The sequence below is a fragment of the Zonotrichia albicollis genome, chromosome 10 (genome assembly GCF_047830755.1).
Source record: "Zonotrichia albicollis isolate bZonAlb1 chromosome 10, bZonAlb1.hap1, whole genome shotgun sequence".
NCBI classification, from domain to species: Eukaryota; Metazoa; Chordata; class Aves; order Passeriformes; family Passerellidae; genus Zonotrichia; species Zonotrichia albicollis.
Genome location: NC_133828.1, coordinates 1968307 through 1987811, shown reverse-complemented (window position 1 = coordinate 1987811; position 19505 = coordinate 1968307). Strand labels below are relative to the sequence as shown.

The 19505-nt window shown below is 46.1% G+C and overlaps 1 protein-coding gene across 2 annotated transcripts; it reads right to left on the bottom strand.

Annotated features, from left to right (window-relative positions):
* Positions 1-1896: 1896 nt before the first annotated feature.
* RND3 (Rho family GTPase 3) lies at positions 1897-19170 on the bottom strand. 2 transcript variants are annotated; one of them, XM_074547837.1, is made up of 5 exons: positions 18809-19167; positions 18632-18719; positions 11678-11787; positions 9813-9947; positions 1897-3717 (listed from the first exon to the last, which is right to left on the bottom strand). In XM_074547837.1, the coding sequence occupies exons 1-5, from the start codon at positions 18956-18958 to the stop codon at positions 3466-3468; spliced, it is 735 nt and encodes a 244-aa protein (XP_074403938.1). In that variant the 5' UTR covers positions 18959-19167; the 3' UTR covers positions 1897-3465. The 2 variants fall into 2 exon arrangements, with proteins under 2 accessions (XP_074403938.1, XP_074403939.1); XM_074547838.1 differs by lacking the exon at positions 1897-3717 and adding an exon at positions 9117-9615 and having other exon boundaries at positions 9763-9947; positions 18809-19170.
* Between the last annotated feature and the right edge of the window lie 335 nt (positions 19171-19505).

Below are 19505 nucleotides of genomic sequence, written 5' to 3'. Positions count from 1 at the left end.
CCAAGAACTTCAGAATTCCAAGGATCTCTCAGTAGCAACAGGAATAGATAGAAACACCAAACACACCTCCAGATGGCAACAACAGGGAGAGTTTGGGCAATTAATTAACCCCTCACTCATTAACTACAGCACCTACAGAGCTGTTGGGTCATCAAGAACACCAGGGCAGCCACAAGGAACAACTGGGAATTCTGAGATGGAATTCTGCAATGAAGAACACCAGAGAGGGACAATTCCAACCTTTCCTGCCTGGATTGACAGCAGCAGAAGTCCATGGGACGGGAGGATGAGCTGCAGGTTCTGTCCCAACAGGACACAGGAATTCCAAGAACACTCAGAATTCCAAGGATCTCTCAGTAGCAACAGGAACAGATGGAAACACCAAACACACCTTCAGATGGCAACAACAGGGAGAGTTTGGGTAATTAATTAACCCCTCACTCATTAATTACTCATTAATTACAGCACCTACAGAGCTGTTGGGTCATCAGGAACATCAGCACAGTCCCAAGGAACAACTGGGAATTCACAGATGGAATTCTGCAATGAAGAACACCAGAAAGAGACAATTCCAACCTTTCCTGCCTGGACTGACACCAGGGAAAGCCCTCAGGAAAGGGAGGATGAGCTGCAGGTTCTGTTCCCAACAGGACACAGGAATTCCAGGACTTTCAGAATTCCAAGGATCTCTCAGTAGCAACAGGAACAGATGGAAACACCAAAGACACCTTCAGATGGCAAGGAGAGGGAGAGTTTGGGTGATTAATTAACCCTTCACTCATTAACTACAGCACCTACAGAGCTGTTGGGTCATCCAGAACATCAGCACAGTCCCAAGGAACAGGGAGATGAAACTGCTGGGAATTCTGAGATGGAATTCTGCAATGAAGAACACCAGAGAGAGACAATTCCAACCTTTCCTGCCTGGATTGACACCAGCAGAAGTCCATGGGACGGGAGGATGAGCTGCAGGTTCTGTGTCCCAACAGGACACAGGAATTCCAGGACTTTCAGAATTCCAAGGATCTCTCAGTAGCACCAGCAACAGGAACAGATGGAAACACCAAACACACCTTCAGATGGCAACAACAGGGAGAGTCTGGGTAATTAATTAACCCCTCACTCATTACTCGTTAATTACAGCACCTACAGAATTGCTGGGTCATCGGGAACATCAGCACAGTCCCAAGGAACAGGAGATGGATGAACTGCTGAGAATTCTGAGATGAAGAACACCAGAAAGAGACAATTCCAACCTTTCCTGCCTGGATTGACACCAGGAGAAATCCATGGGAAGGGAGGATGAGCTGCAGGTTCTGTGTCCCAACAGGACACAGGAATTCCAAGAACACTCAGAATTCCCAGGATCTCCCAGCAGTGACAGCATCAGGAACAACCCTCAGCTGGGAATGAGGTTTTCCTGGCAAAGAACAACCTGCAAACTGAATTTGAAAATGTGAAAATTCAGCCTGAGAGGCAAAGCAAAGCAACCCCCACGTGTTTGCTTTGCTGCTCTGCCTCTGGCATTTTTGGGAAACAACTCTGGGAAGGAACCCACAGCAAAGTGGAAAATGTAATGCCCAAAAGGCTGTTGCAAGAGAAAGATTCCTATTCAAACCCCAGCACAATTATGCCCCAAAACACACAAATATTAATGAACTACCACACAAAGGCCATTTCCACTACAAGAAAATTCCTTTTTTTTTTGTTTTTTAATTCAAAGAAAAAAATGGTATTTTAATAAATACTGCAGAAACATTAACCAAACATACAAAGTGACTTCAACAATTAAAAAAAAAAGTAATGAATGTTCTGCTTTATAACAGTTATAACTTATTTTTCCACAATATTTAAATACAGAAAGAAGCACTTACCAGCTATTTTGTAATACTGCCCTAAGAGCACTGTTGCATCAGTTAAAAGCTTATTATGGTGGTCAAAAATGTCTTTTTTAAATTTTTTTTTTTGTGGGAAATAACCAGAATGGGAGTGAGATTTGTCTTCTTTTCTCAGATGAAACAAAGTGCTGGGAACACACAGAACTGAGATTTAATTATGAGTTCATCTTTACCTTTGCACGAGTGAACAGAGCTTTTAAACACTTCAAAAATGAAGCATCACCATTGGGAATGAAATGCTTGTCCTCCACAAGCAAAAACCAGCCTGCTCAGAGCTTTGTCTCCTTCCTTTGGGAGAAGTTTGGTGAGTCAGGAAGAGTTGCAAACCATTGGAAAAGGCTGATTTAATTCAGTGTAACAACAGCAAAAAGGGATTGGACTGAACCAGTTCACCCCATTTCAGGATTTTTTGGGGGGCTGGATACTTTTTTGTGTTAATCCTAAAACTAAGGGCAGTATCCAGTTCCCACTGGGGACCCCTTAAGGCCTCACAGTTCTTCAGACCCCTTTTTCCTCCCCAAAATGAGGAGCACCACAAAAGGCTCTGCTGGCTCATTTGCAGGTTTTTGAGGGGTATTTTTGTTTTGTTTTTTTTTTTTTTATGCCAGAAGAGCATTTCTCTGCAGCTTCCTGCGGGATCCATGGGCTCTCTCCAGCTCCTGGGAGAAGCCCAGGGGGGTTTTTTTGGGGCTTCCCCCAGGTGGGCAGTAAGGCTTTAAGGAACGATCAGGGCTGGAAAAACCACGGAATCATTTTTGCCATCACAGCTCTCAGCACCTCCCACTTGAACCTACAGCAACAGAACACCGGCACTGGCACCAACTGCACTCCACAGCACAAGCACAACGAGGAACAGCCCAGCCAGAGCCCTGCAGGGCTGCCTTGCCCCCCAACTCCCTCCCCACAAACTCCATCCCATCTCCACGGGAACGCTGGGAATCCTCAAACATTTGTCTTCATCCCCACCGTGGATCAGCAAGGCAAAAACTCCACAATTCTCCTCCAGGTGACACACACACATGGCCTCGGTGTCCTCTCCATTTTCACAATCAGCTACTAAAAAAAAAATTATGAGATCAAATCCTTTGGAAAACCAACTCTAAGGTCATGGGGATAGTTCCTTAACGAGAAGGGCGTATTAATAACGTCTTCATTAAAAAAAAAAAAATTATCCCAAGAAAGTATTATTTGAATGAAATCAAAGTGGTAGCATCCAGGAGCAGAGCGTTACTAAAAGAAACAAGCACTGTCCATCACATCTCTCCTTTGCAGGGTTATTTTCCCAATCATTCTCTCTTCTCTCAGCACATTCAAACGTTTTCCCTTTTATTATTATTATTATTTTTTTGGCATTGTCTTCAACAGAAATTCCTGATGCCACCTCTCTCAGAGCCTTTTCTTCCTGCTGCTCCAGTCCTTAAGTACAGTCTCACACAGCAGGAGAAATCTCCACGAAAGCACTGGCAAAGCCCTCATTAAACACCCTGTGGCTGTGACTTCATTGAGCTCCAACCCCTCCTGGATCTTCCTCCTCCTCCTCCTCCTCCTCCAGGAAATCCCAGCTCCTTCACATCACCGTGCAACTCTTGGCTTTGTCCTTTCTCAAGTCCGTGGCCACTGTGGACAGTTCTGGCCTGCCAGGCATGTGTGAAATTCGCTTTGTGGCCCTCTGAGATTTGTTTCGTTTCACATTTTTGTTTGTTTTGTTCACACACGCCAGGGTGGCGACGTGAAAAATGTCTCTGACACTGTTTTCTGACTGTAAGGCTGAGCATTCGATGTATGTGGCTGCTCCAATCTGTTTGGCCATATTTGCACCCTGAGGGGAAAAAGGAACATGTGATCAATACCAAGTTGTGCAAAATCCTCCCAATTCCAGCTCTGCGCTGTTTGCTGGAAAACCCAAAGCTGACTTGGGAAAATAAACAGAGATTTGCTTCCAGGAGGAGTTGAACAAGTGTCCAAGCATTATCTGCTGTGCTGATAAACAGAAATTGGGAGAGAAAAGGAGCTCAGTGACTGCAGCCTTTTCAGCAGTTTGACCTTAACCTGAATCTGGGAAATTCCTTAAGACACAGAATTTCTCTTTGGAGATAAGCAGCTGCCCTGAGCTGGAGCAGAGCCCCTGTTCCACTCCAGGAAAAGGGCAAAGTTCTTAGGGAAAAGTGTTCTGGGAGAGTTCTATCAATTTCCTGATAGGGAACAGGTGAAAGAGAATTTCATGAGGGGTGAAAGAAGAATAATTTAATGAGGGGTTATAGGAGCCCATTTTAAATTTTTATTTGGCCATATTTGCACCCTGAGGGGAAAAAGGAACATGTGATCAATACCAAGTTGTGCAAAATCCTCACAATTCCAGCTCTGCGCTGTTTGCTGGAAAACCCAAAGCTGACTTGGGAAAATAAACAGAGATTTGTCTGCAGGAGGAATTAAACAAGTGTCCACAATTATCTGCTGTGCTGATAAACAGAAATTGGGAGAGAAAAGGAGCTCAGTGACTGCAGCCTTTTCAGCAGTTTGACCTTAACCTGAATCTGGGAAATTCCTGGAAAACCTGGCAGCTGAAATATCCAAAGAGAAATTCTGTGCCCTAAGGAATAAGCAGCTCCAGGAAAAGGGCAAAGTTCTTAGGGAAAAGTGCTCTGGGAGAGTTCTATCAATTCCCTGATAGGGAACAGGGGAAAAAAGGGAAGAAGATGAGGGGTTATAGGAGCCCATTTTAAATTTTTATTTGGCCATATTTGCACCCTGAGGGGAAAAAGGAACATGTGATCAATACCAAGTTGTGCAAAATCCTCACAATTCCAGCTCTGCGCTGTTTCCCTGGAAAAACCCAAAGCTGACTTGGGAAAATAAACAGAGATTTGCTTCCAGGAGGAGTTGAACAAGTGTCCACAATTATCTGCTGTGCTGATAAACAGAAATTGGGAGAGAAAAGGAGCTCAGTGACTGCAGCCTTTTCAGCAGTTTGGCCTTAACCTGAATCTGGGAAATTCCTGGAAAACCTGGCAGCTGAAATCTCCAAAGAGAAATTCTGTGCCCTAAGGAATGATCAGCTGCCCTGGGCTGGAGCAGAGCCCCTGTTCCAGCAAGTTCTTAGGGAAATGTGTTCTGGGAGAGTTCTATCAATTCCCTGATAGGGAACAGGGGAAAAAAGGGAAAAAGAACATGAGGGGTTATAGGAGCCCATTTTAAATTTTTATTTGGCCATATTTGCACCCTGAGGGGAAAAAGGAACATGTGATCAATACCAAGTTGTGCAAAATCCTCACAATTCCAGCTCTGCGCTGTTTCCCTGGAAAAACCCAAAGCTGACTTGGGAAAATAAACAGAGATTTGCTTCCAGGAGGAATTAAACAAGTGTCCAAGCATTATCTGCTGTGCTGATAAACAGAAATTGGGAGAGAAAAGGAGCTCAGTGACTGCAGCCTTTTCAGCAGTTTGACCTTAACATGAATCTGGGAAATTCCTGGAAAACCTGGCAGCTGAAATCTCCAAAGAGAAATTCTTTGCCCTAAGGAATAAGCAGCTCCAGGAAAAGGGCAAAGTTCTTAGGGAAAAGTGTTCTGGGAGAGTTCTATCAATTTCCTGATAGGGAACAGGGGAAAAAGAATTTCATGAGGGGTGAAAGAAGAAGCATAATTTCATGAGGGGTTATAGGAGCCCATTTTTAATTTTTATTTGGCCATATTTGCACCCTGAGGGGAAAAAAAGGAACATGTGATCAATACCAAGTTGTGCAAAACCCTCACAATTCCAGCTCTGCGCCGTTTGCTGGAAAAACCCAAAGCTGACTTGGGAAAATAAACAGAGATTTGCTTCCAGGAGGAGTTGAACAAGTGTCCAAGCATTATCTGCTGTGCTGATAAACAGAAATTGGGAGAGAAAAGGAGCTCAGTGACTGCAGCCTTTTCAGCAGTTTGGCCTTAACCTGAATCTGGGAAATTCCTGGAAAACCTGGCAGCTGAAATCTCCAAAGAGAAATTCTGTGCCTAAAGGAATGATCAACTGCCCTGAGCTGGAGCAGAGCCCCTGTTCCAGCTCCAGGAAAAGGGCAAAGTTCTTAGGGAAATGTGTTCTATCAATTTCCTGATAGGGAACAGGTGAAAAAGAATTTCATGAGGGGTGAAAGAAGAAGAATAATTTCATGAGGGGTTATAGGAGCCCATTTTTAATTTTTATTTGGCCATATTTGCACCCTGAGGGGAAAAAGGAACATGTTATCAATACCAAGTTGTGCAAAATCCTCACAATTCCAGCTCTGCGCCGTTTGCTGGAAAACCCAAAGCTGACTTGGGAAAATAAACAGAGATTTGCTTCCAGGAGGAGCTGAACAAGTGTCCAGGCATTATCTGCTGTGCTGATAAACAGAAATTGGGAGAGAAAAGGAGCTCAGTGACTGCAGCCTTTTCAGCAGTTTGGCCTTAACCTGAATCTGGGAAATTCCTGGAAAATCTGGCAGCTGAAATTCCTTAAGACACAGAATTTCTCTTTGGAGATAAGCAGCTGCCCTGAGCTGGAGCAGAGCCCCTATTCCACTCCAGGAAATGGGCAAAGTTCTTAGGGAAAAGTGTTCTATCAATTTCCTGATAGGGAACAGGTGAAAACGAACATGAGGGGTTATTGGAGCCCTTCTTTAGTGATTTTAACAAGTCAGAGCAGGGATTTTTGTTCCAGCAGCACAAGGCAAACAACCCAACACATGATAGATGACAACAGCCCAGAATCCCATGGAGGATTTTGCTACTGGAACACAACACAGCATTATGTGTAAAACCAGGAGTTGTTCCAAAGGAATTTGATTTCTGAGGGACGAATCTTTACTAAGTTACAAAATCCAACCACAGCCTTGATTTTGCTACTGGAACACAATACAGCATTAAGCAAAAAAAAAAGGGAGATGCTCCAAGGGAAATCTGATTTCTGAGGGATGAATCTTTACTGAGTTACAAAAACCAACCACAGCCTTGATTTTGCTACTGGAACACAATACAGCATTAAGCAAAAAAAAAAAACCAAGGGAGTTGTTCCAAGGGAAATCTGATTTCTGAGGGACGAATCTTTACTGAGTTACAAAAACCAACCACAGCCTTGATTTTGCTACTGGAACACAATACAGCATTAAGCAAAAACAAAAAGGGAGTTGCTCCAAAGGAATTTGATTTCTGAGGGACCAATCTTTACTAAGTTACAAAAACCAACCACAGCCTTGATTTTGCTACTGGAACACAATACAGCATTAAGCAAAAAAACAAGGGAGTTGCTCCAAGGGAAAATCTGATTTCTGAGGGACGAATCTTTACTAAGTTACAAAAACCAACCACAGCCTTGATTTTGCTACTGGAACACAATACAGCATTAAGCAAAAAAAAAAAAAAAGGGAGTTGTTCCAAGGGAAATCTGATTTCTGAGGGATGAATCTTTACTGAGTTACAAAATCCAACCAGGTCCTTGAGGTGGCACCCCCGTGGCTGCTCAGTGCCAGCCTGATGGCACCAATCCCTGGGCACCCCAGCCTACTGTTTGCCCTGCAGTGATGCAGCCCCTTATCAGTGGCAGAGGCTTTGATAAGGCAGCAGGAGCTGGTGGGAGCAGCCGGGCTGAGGCTCAGAAATGTTTGCTCAGGTGGAGCTGCCTTCAGTGGGAGGCTGGAGCAGGGCCTGTCCTTACCCTCCCAGGGATTCCTGATGGAGTTCAGAGCAATTGTAGCCATGATATTTTGTGGAAAAATCCTTTCTTTAGGGTTTTTCCTCCTGAGAGGCCTCAGGAACAAAATGTAACCAATGGTTATCTGCTGCTGTGGGATGCAACAGGTGCATCTGGGATTGGTCCATGTGGTTGTTTCTAATTAATGGCCAATCACAGTCAGCTGGCTGGGACTCTGCATTTCCCCCAGTTTGTGGCTCAGACAAAGAGCAGATTTAGTGGGACAAGCAGTAAAGGAGCTGCATCTCTTCCATTCTATTCCTTGTCATTCCTGCTCCCTAGACTTCATAGCTATAATGGTAGTCTTGATGACTTGATAAGTCTTGATGATACTCTTTTCTGGAAGCCAAAACCAAATTCTTCTTATTACAAAAACACACATAATTTTTATGGCTAATTAAATTTTTTTTATTCATTCCTTCTTTTTTCTATTCTTAGCCAGCTTTCTGATGAAATCCTTTCTTCTATTCTTTCAGTATAGTTTTAATATATTGTAAAATAATCAATCAGCCTTCTGAAACACGGAGTCAGATCCTCATCCAAGAACCCCTGTGAAAAGTGTCACAAAGAATGGGAAAGCCCTGACTCCATTCCAGGCAAGGGGATTTAGAAAAAGCTCTGTGTTCAGCTCCTCAGGGGTACAGGCTGAGCTGAGAATCCAGGGCAAAAACCAGAGTTTTGATCACTCCCATGGAAAGATTTGATTTTACTGAAGTCCTTCCATTTTCCAGTGTAAACATGCTGCATCCTGAGTAACCCCCACAGCAGGAGCTGCTGCTGCTTTGGAAAACATGAGGGAGAAACCACCCCAAAGTGGACAGAACTTGGGATAAATTAATGCAGTTTCATCTTTCTGCAAGGTTATGTTGAGAACTCAAAGCCAAAACTTCACATCATAATCCAAACAGATGACACTCCCTAAAATTTAAGGCTGGAATTTGGGTTTAAAAGCGTTTTAAGAAAAATCTCTTGCAAAATATACAGAGCAGCAGGAAGTTTTTAACAACTCACCTAAAAAGCAATTTGCAGCCAAAAAGCCAACAACTTATGATGTTTAAAGGGACGGTTTCATGCTGCATTGTGGGGCTGCAGGATTTCCTTTAGTCCCACACAGTTTTCAAACCAAAGCAAATCCGCCTTTTAGGCTGCACTGGTGTCATTGTGAGGGAGAAGCTGCTCACAGTGAGGGCTCCAGTGACACAAAAGGGGTTTTTGTTGCCTCCAGGGGTAAATGAGCCTTGCTTGGTCTTATCCTATGCAAGCTGTTCCAGCTCCAGAGCTCAGTCCCCAAGGGCACTGGGTGCCAGAAGCCAGCTCGCTCTCAGACCAAGGCCGCGGGTCAGCCCCTAGCAAGCAGGGAATATTCAGCTCTTAGTGATCAGGCAGCTCTTGTGATTTCAGCTTTGCTTGCTAGGTAGCTTTTCCCTTGGCCTAAGGCTCCAGCAGACGGCAGAGAGAGGAGAAGCAGAAGACGCTGGCTGTTCCACGAGTATGGCTTTATTGTAGGGGTCCCTGAAGGGTCTCAGCTCTTCTTCTTCCCAGTTAGTAGGGGTACAGTGTGCTACTTTTATACCCTTGGCCTGGATCCAATCCTGACCAATGGCAAAGGTGTTAGAGTGACCATAAGTGACCAATGGTAGGGTTTAACACAATATTGCCTTCCATGGCTATAGGGATAAGGTACAAGGCGGATGTCCCTGGAGACAGGAAACTTCTTTGCTGCTGTGTTGTCTGGTTATTTCGGCTGTTAACCTGTACATAAATCCTAAACCCTGTTTCTCACCCTCTAATTAGCTAATCTTTTCGCCATTCACTCCGGTGAAGTCTTCTTATCTTCATAAGGGTGTCGTCTCCCGTGTAGGGTCAAAGTCCTGCCACCAGACACTTCTAGCAACATTCCAAGAGTCCCGGGCCCCCCAAAAGTAGTCTCGGGGGCCCAGCATCCCAAGACTCAGATCCTGAGATCCCACACTGTGTCAGCATTCTATTCTCCAAGGGGCCCTGGCTAAACCTGAGGGGTTTACTACACAGGGGGACAGCAGAGGAGGTCCTGGCTAAACCTGAGGGGTTTCCTACACAGGGGGACAGCAGAGGAGGTCCTGGCTAAACCTGAGGGGTTTCCTACACAGGGGGACAGCAGAGGAGGTCCTGGCTAAACCTGAGGGGTTTCCTACACAGGGGGACAGCAGAGGAGGTGGTGGCCCCTACCTGGTCGTAGGACACGGGGGTCTGCCTGTGGTTGGAGAGCTCCACCAGCGTGCTGACATCAGTGCGCAGGTCCGACTTGCAGCCCACCAGCAGCATCTTGGTGTTGGGGCAGAACTCCTGGATCTCCCCTTTCCACTGCAAAATCCCACAGTTTGGTAATTCTGACAATTTCAGACTTTTCTTGCTCTTATACTAAACCCCAATAGAACGCTGCATTGGAAGCGAGGCCGTGGAGAAAGCTCCCGAAATTGCAATTTTGAATTCTAAAATTATAGGTATGATATTACACATTGAATAGAAATGTGTAATATCACAGCAGAAAACTTGGAGTTTAAAGTTTTAGACTATAGTAATATATATAAAACAAGATGAAAGTTTTAAGATAAAAGCCAGTCTTTTGTCATGGGTTTGGGTGGTATTGTGTAATTAGATAAAAAAAAAATCCACATTACAAGCCATGAGTAGTTAATTAAGTTAAAAATAAAAAGAATTTAAGTGTCTATTTAAATGATTTATTTTTAATAGTTTAAATTAAATTTAATAATTATTTAAATAGTATGTTTTAACATTATTACATTTTATATTTGTAAAATATTTTAATATATAAATATTTTATATTTATATAAATAATATATAGTATATAATGTAGAATATATAATGTAGAATATATAACGTAGAATATATAATGTATAATGTATAATGTATAATGTATAATGTATAATGTGTAATATATAATGTATAATATATAATGTATAATGTATAATATATAATGTATAATATATAATGTATAATGTATAATATATAATGTATAATAAATAATATATAATATATAATAAATAATATATAATATATTTGAGTTTATTGCTGCATCCTCACCCCTAAACTACACAAATGTGGGTTTATTGCTGCATTCTCACCTCCAAAATTACACAAATCTGTCCCAGGTAAACAGCTTGGAGCCCCACAGACAGAACTTGGGATAAATTAATTCAGTTTCACCTTTCTGCAAGGTTATGTTGAGAACTCAAAGCCAAAACTTCATAATCCAAACAGATGACACTCCCTAAAATTTAAGGCTGTAATTTGGGTTTCAAAGCATTTTAAGTAAAATCTCTTGCAGGATTAAGTAACCAGCATTAGCAGGGACAGAAAAACCACATTTCTGGATGCTTTTTGATACAGAGAGAAGTTTGGAAGTATTTTTTTGTGGGCTGTTCAGAGCATTGTAAGGGACTTTATCCCAGTGGGACAAGAATCACTGGCCACAGCCTCAGAAAAAAAGGAATTTTGGGTTATTGAGCCCCAAACCCAGCACAGTGAGGGGTGGGTTGGCTCCTCAGCAGCTCAGAGAGGACCAGCACCACCCTGCAAACACAGAGCTGATGATGAAATTCTGTGTTTGAGCTGGTGGAAGGGTGACACAAGCTGGGATCAGTGATCTCAGGCTGCATTTCTGTGCCTTCCAGAGCCATTTGTCACCGCTCCCTCACACGTCACAGCCTCACACATTATGTAAGGCCGGGGCAGAACTCCAAAATTTGGCAGATAATTGTAAAAATTGTAAAAATTTACCCAGCAAAGTTTCCCAATGCTGTTGTAGGAACATGTGAGATACAATTTCTCACCCTCACCAATTCCTTGCTGTCTCAGGGCTGAGGAATGAGAATTTTCCTTCAGCCTCCAAGTGTCCATTAGCGAGTTTTTGTTTCCAATTAACATCCCACCCCTTCCAAACAAATGACCTCAAATTAAAGCAGCCTCCTGTCATTTGAAGGAACAAAGTGGAAGTTTGCAGAGCAGGAACAGCACCACCGCAGGGGGATTTCAAGCAGAGCTCTGTGCTCAGGGCTTGCTCCAGCACTTGCCTTTTTTAGGACACTGTCCAGGGTTTCTGGCCGGCTGATGTCAAAGCAGATCAGCACAGCGTCGGAGTCGGGGTAGGAGAGCGGGCGCACGTTGTCGTAGTAAGGAGAGCCTGCAGGGAAAACAAACAAAATCTCCTTTAATTGCTGCTTTCCCCATCCACACAGCTTCCAGAGCCAGCCCCACAGTGATCCATCACCCACCAAAGGTTTGGGGAGCCCCCAAGGACAGGCAAACACTCCCCTCAAGTCCAACACCCCGCATTAACCCACAGGAGAACAAACCCTCCAACCCCAAAAAAGCTTTTTCCCCAAAGCAGATTTGAAATTCCTCAGATTTGTCTCACAGTTAATTTAAAACAAATAGCTCCAAGAGCAAAAAAGCATCTTTAGCTGTCACATTGGCAATGTTTAGAAGAAACTCTTGCTTCAAATTAAAGAACTTGTTGCAGGAAACAGATTTCCAGCAGGGAAAAATCCCAATCCTGTAGGCAGGCACTCAAGTTATTTGTCACAAAAAGCCTCATTAATCTGTAAACCAATAAAGCTTGCAATAAATGTTTATGTTTGGCCTATAAACCAGATTTTTATCAACAAGATCAAAGCTAATTTAGTAATCTGGGGGCACAGATGTAGGTACAGTGCTGCTCTTTGTGCTTGTTTTACTTGCAGGCCTGTGGAGGGATTTTCTGTTTTCCTTAACAACAATCATGATGTGAGATGAGTTAAAATCTGCCCAGAGTTAAAAGTTGTGATTTAATGATCTGGTGAATCTGGTAACAGGTTTTTGGGGGAGAAAGAAAAAAAAAATCTTTGTTTTTTCTAAGAAGTTGCTCAACCACCATTAGGTTTGGCCTTAACTGTGCTGAGCTCCACTTCCTGAGGAAAATACATTTCTTAATGCATTTAAAAGGACATTTAAACCAGCTCAGTGCTCCAAAAGGGCAAGGGAATGGGCAGCTTAAAACTCATTTTCTCAGCCACTGTACATCCTTATCTCTGTAAATCCTAAAATAGAGCAGCCCCTAAAACACAGCGTGGAACACCCCCCACAAAAACCCAGCTTGCAGGAGGAGTTTGGGGGTTATCAGCTCATTATCGCACGGATTTCCCAGCTCTCCAGAACTAATTGGCCGCAAGGTCGGTGATTATTAACTGGATTAGGGAATGGCTCAGGTTGGGCCCTGACAGACAGCTCAGGCTGTCGCACAAGGAATGGTGTGAAGGGCTCGCAGATGACTTCACTTGGAAAGCTGCTCCCGCACGGGAACCGAGGCAAGAATCCCAGGAATGTTGTTTTTGAAATGAGGAATAACACATGGGGGAGCGAAGCATTACCAAAGTAGGTAGCAGAAGGTAATTTGGTGAAGGGAGAAGGATTTAATTCGAATGCTCATCTCCGCAAATGATGTCAATCTGACGGAGCTGTCAGAAAAGGCTCTTCACACCCCACTTCAGCTGAATTCGGCACAAATGACGCGTCGGGAACGAATCTCAGCGAGGTGACCCGGAGTTAACTCCTCTCTGCAGCTATCAATGAGCATTTCCCAGCGCTAATTACAACCCAGCATCGCTATTACAGCCCTGTCCTGCAGCCCCAGGGCTGGGTTATTCACCCCGCAGCCCCAGGCTGGGTTATTTGCCCTGGCCAGCAGGAGCTGCAGCACCCAGTGGCACCCAGAGCCACCCGGGTGGCACCCAGAGCCACCGAGTGGCACCCAGTGGCACCCAGAGCCACCGAGTGGCACCCAGAGCCACCCGAGTGGCACCCAGAGCCATCCACTGGCACCCAGAGCCACCGAGTGGCACCCAGAGCCACCCAGTGCCACCCAGTGCCACCCAGAGCCACCGAGTGCACCCAGAGCCACCGAGTGCACCCAGAGCCATCCAGTGGCACCCAGAGCCACCCGAGTGCACCCAGAGCCACCCGAGTGCACCCAGAGCCACCCGGGTGGCACCCAGAGCCACCCGAGTGGCACCCAGAGCCACCGAGTGCACCCAGAGCCACCGAGTGGCACCCAGAGCCACCCGAGTGGCACCCAGAGCCACCGAGTGCACCCAGAGCCACCGAGTGGCACCCAGAGCCACCGAGTGCACCCAGAGCCACCGAGTGGCACCCAGAGCCACCGAGTGCACCCAGAGCCACCGAGTGCACCCAGAGCCATCCACTGGCACCCAGAGCCACCCGAGTGGCACCCAGAGCCACCCCGGGTGGCATTAAAGCATTGCCCGAGCTCCAGGGGGCAAGGGCAGCACTGAGGGAGCCCTCAATGGGTGCTGGCCACAAAGGAGTCTCAGCAAAGCCTCACCCAGAAACTCATTGCTCACACAAATACCTGCGGGCTCACTCAGCAGCTCCAGGCATCCCCAGTTAAGTCCAGGACATGGATTTGTGCTCAGAGAGTCCCCACCTCCAGCCCTGAACTCCTTCCCACCCCTGCTTTGCTTGCAAGGTTTTTCTTTTTTCCCCCCTCCCTTTGAATTTCTCCTATTTCAGATGCTGAGCTGGAATAAAAGCACTCTCAGCAAGCTTAGGAGGGATATTCCCCAGCTTTTCTCCACAGGCTGGTGTGTGGCAGAACAAACAGAGCCCCGTTTCAACTCCCTGGAGCTGCAGGACCCACAAAGGAAATTTCCTGCTCTCATTGAGAGGCAAAGCTTTATTCCTGTGCAAATAAAGAGGGGCTGCTGCAGCCCTGGCTGTGCAGGGCCTATTCAAGCTGGCATTTCCATGCCTTTGCCCGGAGAAACCCTCAGAAGGCAGGAATGTGAGGAATGAGGCTCGCTCAAGTCTGAACAGACAACCCCAGCCAGGCTGCTCCCTCTTTTTTCGTGTTCCTCTGCAGATTTGAAGCCGTGCCAACCCTCGAAAACAGAAGGAGAATGTGGAACTGGAGCCATGGTATTTGTGGGGAGAGAGAAAAAAATATATAAAAAAAAAAAAAAGCCTATTTGCGTTTGGGATTCTGTTCCTGCAAAATTAAACATTTTTGGCAAGGACAACATGGGTGGTTTGTCAGTCTTATCAAGGAGCTGGTGATAAGGCTGTAGTTCATTTTCCTTTGTGCTGGACATTTATTCCAGCTGCAATCCTTTTTTTTTTATTTTTTTAATCTGTTTGGCAGCTTCAATCACTTCAGCCAAAAATACTTGCAACATTAAGGATGGTCTGCTTTTGAAACCTTATGTTTCACGCAGAGTCCAACAAAAATTCAGCTTTTTAGTCTGAAATAAAACCCCTCCCCAGCAATATGGTTGGGTTTGGCCTAGAGGGGATGCCAAGCTCAGCTTTTATCTTAATAAAGACCAGAATTACATCATGAAAAGCTGGAGAATGTTTAATTTTGGGGCGGTTTAGCAGCACTTGAAGGTGCTGGAAGATTCAGCTGCACATCCTGAGGCAGGAGGGCTCAGTAACAGGCAGGATTTTCCTATTTCCACACCAGCAAGCAGCCACCAGGAATTAGGCTTTGGAGCCTTTTGGAGCCCAGTCAAGTGAAAGAACAACAGATGAACAGCAGCATTCTCACTCCCAAACCCTTGGGCTCACTAATTATCCCAGAAATCACAGCAAACACTGCCTGCTCTCCAAGGAGCTGATTCAGGGCTGATGGTTTCCCTCCTTCAAAAAAAAAGAAAAAAACCACCAAAAAACCTGCACTGAAAATCCACCTCAGCCATCCCAGTTTATCTCCAAGCACAGAGATACCAAAATATTCAGTTTTTTGTAGGATCACACCTCCAAGGGATAACTTTAGGAAGGCACTTGGCATTCCCAGGTATCAATTCTTATTAACTTGTAAAAGTAGTAAGAAAATCCTACTAAAATGGACAATTAAAACCAAAATTCAACAAGAGAACTTGGAGGCAAAGACAGCAATTGGACTTTTCCTTTGCAGTCCTTACTGCCAGGGAATTTGGGGAATTAGCAACTTTAATTCCTCCCAAGTTTCAGCTTTCTCCCGAAAGGTTTCAGCACGAAACTTTCCAATTAATTTCTGTTGGTACATGGACACTGAGCACATTGTATACAGCAAAAATCACAGCAAAACCAACTTGACTCTCAGCCCCAAGGCCCTTCTGGATTTAATTACTTGCTAATCCCCAGCAGTTGTAAGTATTTCTGGCCCTGGTGAGAATTATTTTATTGGTTCAAGCAATAAAGAAACCCCCTAAAACACATTTTAGGGAGACACAGGTATGTACACCCAATTAATGGCATTTCTAAGCCACAGCTGCTGCTGTCCTAGCAAGAAATATAAATATCAAAGGAGCCAAAAAAACTTGATAAATGCAGATTAGATGGTAGATAAAGGCAGCTAATACAGATTTTTTTTTCTTCACAGTGGCCCTGAAAGTACCAGATGGAGCTTTAACCTGGAGAAACTTTTAATATTCCACCTCAAACAAGAAGCAGAGCTCCCAAAGAGCTCAGGACCGCCACATGTTACCACAGAGCAGAGTAATTTATGGTGCAGAGAGATTGCAACCAGACATTCCTGCTTTGAGAGAGGGCTGGTAGTCCCAAACCCCATTGAAATTCCACTTGGCAAGTGCTTCCCTTAATGCTGTGGCTAATTTAAATCCTTCTAACGACTTGCAGAACCAGACAGCACCAGCAAACATTTGAATAATGAACCTCCCCGTTCCATTCCACTCTTACTTGTCCCATATTCCTGTGGGCAAATCCAAGATGCAACAACAACTCCCCAATGAATTTTCAATTTTCTATCAGCTGCGTGACACCTACAAGTTCTCTGGTGAAAACACATTATTGTCGTTGAATATAAAGAATTACAGACCAAAACTGTGGCAGCAGGGCCTGTTCTCACCCTCACACAACTATTTTAACCAATGGCCACAGCTTTTCTGATTTTCTCAGGGAGCAAAAGAGGAGTTGGAGGTGGCAGTACATCCTTCCGGAGGATTCACTGCAAAACCTAATGATCAACTTTGATTCAAGGCTGTTAAATGCTCCCAGTTAAAAAAAAAAAAAAAAAAAAAAAAAAGAGTTAAAGATGAATACAAAATACTGATTGAGTCATCTTGGAAGTATCTGCAGCACATTCCAAAAAAACCTCAATTGAACAGCACCTTTTCCCCCTCCCAAGAGAGGGGGGAACCTGCAGCCATCACCTCCCCCGTGTTGCAATGATCAGCCATCTTTTGAAGTTAATTGGATTTAGTCCTGCTTCAAAAATGCCATTCAGACATCTCTTCCAACTCAGTAGAGGAGCAGGACAAAGACTTGTAAAAATTAAATTACCAAGACTTTCAGATAAGGCTAAAACACTCCCTTATCTCCTGCCGTCTGTTATCAGCTGATGAGATTTTGCTCTGGGTTAATGGGCTTGGGCAGAGCTGGGTTTTGGCACTGGCTGGGAAGGGACGTTGGTCACGGAGCCAGAATTCCTCATGGAGAGTCCCACAGCCACAGGATCCACTCAGCAACACCAAGCACGGGGGCTTTTCAAGCATCTCCTCTTCACTTTGGGGTGCCACGCAAATAAATCACCCACTCGGTCCCAAGCTTCTGGGTTCCAGGACACTGCACAAAGGCCGGCAGGTGTTTGTTCTTCCACTGCTTTTGTCTTCTGAAGCGCTAGGGAGTATTTCCTTCCATGGGTGTCTCTCCAGCCTCTGACAAACAGATTCCAAACCTTCCCACGTCCAGCCCGTGTGTGTGCTGTATGTTTAATAAAGATAACATTTTCCAAAATAACTAGTAATTTTTAATAAGCCCTTGCTCCATAGTTCCAGGCAGCTTAGTAATCAGCATGAAAGCTCCAAGCAGACATACTCCAGAAATCTGCAAGTCTCACTTGGTATAAGATGAAGAAAAAAAAAAAAAAAATCAGCTCAGAGCAAAGCTGATACTGGTTGTGGGCAGAGGCTGCCTTTTCCCAGTAATCGTGTTGCAAGAATTTGGAATCGTTTCCTCAACAGCAAGAGGGAAAGCCAACCCGCCGCCTAAACTCCTCTTTTAAACAGGGATTAACATTTTCACTCCTGGTAAAAGAGCTGCTGTCGCACTGAGCTGAGGAGGAACTGCCGGGTCCAAATCCAGCATTAACGAGCCATCTACACAGAGAACGAGAGGCACTGCGCGTTCTGCCAAGTTCCCGCAGGTTTTTTTTTGCCCATCAGCTCTGCGGATGATGTTGATGCACACCTCTGGTGATAATGGATCCTGGTGTCATTCCCCCCTGGACATCCTGGACCGGCTCCCCACGCTCCTCTCCAGCACCGAGGCAGCGATTTTGGGGGTGCTCCCTCACCCCCCTGGCTGTGTGCGCAGCCCAATTATCCAAATTATCCAAAATTATCAACGACAGGCGGATCTAGAGGAGCTCCTGTCTCAACACGCGAGCGGAGCCAGCCAAACACCAAAGCCCTCAACCTCGGAGCCGTCTGAGCCGGTTTCTTCCAGGTAAAACTGGAAGAATGAAGAGCCTGATGGGGGAAAGGATGTGAGGGAAAGGATGGTTCCCTCCGCATCCCAGAGAACCACACATAAATTCTAAAGGTTTTCCCTAAAAGCCGTTCCTGGCCTCAGACACTCTCTAGGACACTGAAAAGTGCTGTGTTTTGTAAAAAAACAAGGAGGCATTAAGGAGGCCAGCAGGAGCTCCAAAGCGAGCTGAAATAATTCCCCATTAGCACATAAACACCTTTTCCCTCTCCTGTGAGGGGTTTGCAGGCAGCAGAGCAGCCCAGGCACCCCCGGAGCTCCCCGGAAAGCTCCTTCCAGCCAGGCAGGTGAGAACACATTCCCCTGCAATGCTGACAAACCGCTTCCCGGAGCCTTGCCCACACCCTCAGCCGAGCACATCCCGCAAGGATAGCTGAGATTTTTGTAGAAAGCCGTCAGAAGCCGCCGCATGCGGAGCCCGGCAGCCCCGATCCCCCCCCCCCCCCCCCCCCCGGAATTGCCGGGATGCGAACGGGAGCGCTCACCCGAGGTGTCCCAGAGGCTGAGCTCGATGCGCTGCGTGTCGATCTCGAAGCTGGCCGTGTAGTTCTCGAACACGGTGGGGACGTAGCTCTGCCGGGAGACAGCGCACGGTCAGCCCGCGCCCATCGCCGCCGCCCCGGCCCCGAGCCCGGCCCCAGCCCCGCTCCCGTCCCGCGCACCTCGGGGAAGCAGTCCTTGGCAAAGACGTGGAGCAGCGCCGTCTTCCCGCACTGGCTGTCCCCCACCACCACGATCTTGCACTTCACGTTCTGGTTGGGATCCATCACCGCCTTGCTCGATAACTTCTGGCTCGCTCTTCTTTCCTTCATTGATCTCCCCTTAGTCCCTCCGGCCGGCCACAACAGAAGAGAGGAAAAAAAAAAAAAAAAAAACAACCACCAAAACCAGCCAAAAAAACCAAACCACACCCGGGCTCCTCGAGAAAAAAAAAAAAAAAAAGCAAAAATAATGTGAAAAGCACAATAAAGCCGCTGCGGTGGAGGAGGCAGAGCCGCGGACGCGCCGCCGCCCGCCCGCCGGTCCCGCGCTCACTGCTTTGTCCCCCCGCCGCCCTCCCCTATTTATAGCCTCGCGGCCGCCAATCACCGCCCGCCGCCGCGAGAGCCACGCCCCCTCCGCGCGCCGTGGGGCAGTGCGCCCCCTAGGGGAGCCGGGGGGCACTGAGGGGGGCCCGGCGCCCCCAGAGCGATCGGGGCCATAAAGGAGGGGGCTGTGGTTGTTATCGAGGGATTTTATCTGTAAATGTCGGCGGTGGGAAAGGGAACGGCGAGATCTGGGGCTGTGCGGCCTCCGGAGGTGGTCCGGGGTCCCTCAGGGGGTGCCCAGTGCCTCGGACTGGGATGAGGGATGGTGGGG